Raw genomic sequence first — 3386 nt, forward strand, 5'->3', positions numbered from 1 at the left:
TCAGCATTCAGGGACAGGGCAGTCGTCTTAGGAGTAAATGTGACAGACTTTACGATTTCATTCAAGTATCAGTTTTCACTGTGGACTCACAATAGCACCACACTTCAAAGTATTCCTTTTGTAAAATTTAAAATCAATGTGCCCTGAGTAATATTTCATAACAGGAAACCAAATATAATTATTTTCTAAAAACAATCACAGACCTCAGTGGCCCACAGCCATTTATCCTCTTGAGACAGCTGGGATTTAAAATGTCATGAGAAATTCGGAGCGGGCTTACATTTTTTGAAACACAGGAACTGACAATTATAAGGCCAAACATACCCTTAATAACCGATTCAGCCGCATACAGATCTCGTTTGTAGGTCACCTAGAGGACAGATAAACCTCATTAGACTTAACAGAACAGGAAGGAATGTGAAAGCAGTAAAACAAGCCCCCAAGGAAATTCTTGATTTTGGAAAAACTATACACACATAACACTGACAATGTCTAAATTAGAACAGGATTAGCAAATGCACATTAAATCTATTCCTACATATGGCTGAAGATTTTAAATCTTTGAATTAAGATATTACTTAGCAGTCACTACTAAAATTGATTAATATAACTCAAGTAATATAATAAAAATGTTATAACATTAAAAAATATGTTCACGTTATTCAATAGTACAAGTTGTATGTTGCAAAGGGACAGAAGTTCTGTATAACAACACCAACCAAAACAAAAGCCAAGAGCCATTCTCAGCAGAAATTCTCAAAGATCAGCTCACGTTAAACGTGGCTTCCTTCTGAATTGAGTACATCCTTACATACCCAGGTAAGAATCGCCTTTTTACGAAAATATGGCACTGACATAAAAAATCACCTAGGGGCACCGTAGGCCTAGGCTGACTCTGTTATTTCTTTAGAAACATGCAGCTGCCTAACTGTGTTCCCCTGTTCTGATGCAGCTGGCACAGGCCACGTTTCTGCTGTGTGGCAGACACTCTCCAGATCTCAGTGAGCTCAGGAAGAGAACGTGTCAGTGCACTAGAGAATTACATCTCCCATATAACACAAATGAAAACTGAACTCATTTGTTTAAAAATCATATTGAGTAAAATAACGGTCACAGCAGCTCATCATCCTAGTGCCGCCTGATTACGGGGACCATCGTCTAGCTATCCACTGCAACCGATGCTCACTCGAGACACACCTACCATACCTGTTGTTTTTCATTTTTGGACTTTATGCCTCTCAGTTAGCTCATAACTGGACTTGAGAGATGTTTTGTTTAGATCAAGCAAATCAGAGCGCTTCTCTACCTTTAAATTTGGCAGGTAAATTCTGGACCAAAATTATACCATACTTTGCAAAATCAAAGCAGCAGTAAACTCCTCAGCATGACAGAAAGCTGCTCCCACGTTATGTGTGTATTTTCTCTGCCACAAGCACCTACCAACCACCATTACTGGATTCCAGGGCTAATTGCTACCCCAGAGTATAATTCTGCTATGTTATAAACAGATAATACAAAACAGACATGCTATATATTTTACCAAAAGTATTGATGTGATTCATTGTTCCAACTATTTATTAAGCGACTCTGTTCTAGGCCTAGCTGTAAGCGCTAGAAATAAAACAAGAGAAAGAATGAGCCAAATCTTTACCCTTTGGATACGCCAATTTACTCAATAACATTTTGGTAGCCAATTGAGTAAAACTAATTGAATTTTTTTCTTAAAAATCCATACTTAGCTACATAATGGATTTAAATGACAAAAATTCTGCACAGTAACTGCTGCATAAACTTAGGACAAAAATCAAGGGTAAAACCCTTACTTACCATTATTCATTTTCTGTCACTTCCTGTTTTAAGGGATAAAACTATACTCTAAATAAAAAATAGTATTATAAAAGTAACCTTTAAAAAATAGATCTTAATGATGGATTAAACAGAAAATTATCCTCAAATACTAAAATGACTCATATAATATAGTATTTACAAGATCATTTTTGCTTTGTAATTAGTCTTATCACAATTACCTGAAAGTTTGCATTCTTCTATATTAACTAACTATATAAAAGAGAAAGGCTCTTAAGCTTATTTTCCCTAATTCATCCTACAGGTCATAGATGCCTACTACACACACACTTTAAGGTTTTACTCAGATTAACACCTACGTAAAACCTTGATTACCTCCACCACAATTCTCAAAAATACTGCTTTAATAAGAATAAACTATAGAGTATTTGACAAACTTTGGAAGTATACAAATTTTGACAGAACCATGTTATTTTTTCCTAAATAAAACAGCTACTGTACTTCAAAGGGAGTGTGACTGGAAACTGTTGTAATTCTAAATTGATGAGCTATTCATTTTTATTTTACAGTATTGTGGGTTGTCCTTTTCTTACTTTTAATTTTTAAAAGGGCAGCTTAAGAATCAGTTCTGAAGATGGCTTTCTTCTGGCAGCATGATCTGTAATTCCTTGACCTTGCATAATACCCTGTTGTGAAAAACATTGCTTTTAAACATCTTCTAGTAAGGGAATCGAGTGTCAGTCCCTTCAGTGACTTGTGCTCACACCATGATAACTGGAACCTCAGAGGACACATCCAGAATGACAACAGTGTCTGACATTTGGTACCAATGAGACCCCAACCCAACATCTGCCACTAAGCAGTGTCCGGCTCACTTGTTGTCTGTTTTGTTTGATTGGGTCTCTGTGCAATAATTCATCTGAGTAATATGTTTAGCTAAAAAGACAAAATGAAAAAAGAAGAGAAATCAGAAGCTCACAGCTACAGACACAACGATCCTCTTTTTCCTAAGCCAAGCGATTCTCTCAGCCACCTCAAGGAACTGTCCATGCCAGCTGTGACAATTAAAATTATATTTTGTTTCTCTCTCCGTATTGAGACACAAAACAGTAGGGTAGATCTTTCAGAACAGAGCTGAGTACAGGTGGCCAGCACCTTCCTTCCCTGAGTAAAACTACATCTCACATTCTCTGACATTTTCCCCACAAGGTAATCTGTATGTACTTCTAATACTTAAGACCTTTTTCTGGCACCAGGAATCAAACACAGTACTTTGTGCTTGCCAGGCAGTGCTTAAGCTGCTGAGCTATCTCCTTGGCCCAAGACAGTTTTTTTTAAAGAGCGGGAAATTCTTACATTTTAAACATATACAACATTCATTATACACATAGATATTTTTGGAGCTTAATCTCATTTCAACAATTATGTATAACTAGGACATGTACTTTTCTCTAGATGGATAACTATGAAAACCTTTAGAAAAGAAACATTACTATATTGTATTACTGAGGTCAAAAACCAAACAATGAGTCTATTTTGTTTCTTTTGTTTTCAAACAAAGATGCCAGATCTAAAAAAAA

The 3386-nt window shown here is 36.1% G+C and overlaps 1 protein-coding gene across 1 annotated transcript in view; it reads right to left on the reverse strand.

Moving 5' to 3' along the window:
• Positions 1-3386, reverse strand: part of Ispd (isoprenoid synthase domain containing) — a 342357-nt gene that overhangs the window by 257377 nt on the left and 81594 nt on the right. The window contains exon 3 of the mRNA XM_023709846.1: positions 325-370. Coding sequence (XP_023565614.1) covers positions 325-370 — 46 coding nt within the window. The remainder of the gene's footprint in view (positions 1-324; positions 371-3386) is intronic.

The sequence above is a fragment of the Octodon degus genome, unplaced genomic scaffold (assembly GCF_000260255.1).
Source record: "Octodon degus isolate 3935 unplaced genomic scaffold, OctDeg1.0 scaffold00015, whole genome shotgun sequence".
Classification (NCBI taxonomy): Eukaryota; Metazoa; Chordata; class Mammalia; order Rodentia; family Octodontidae; genus Octodon; species Octodon degus.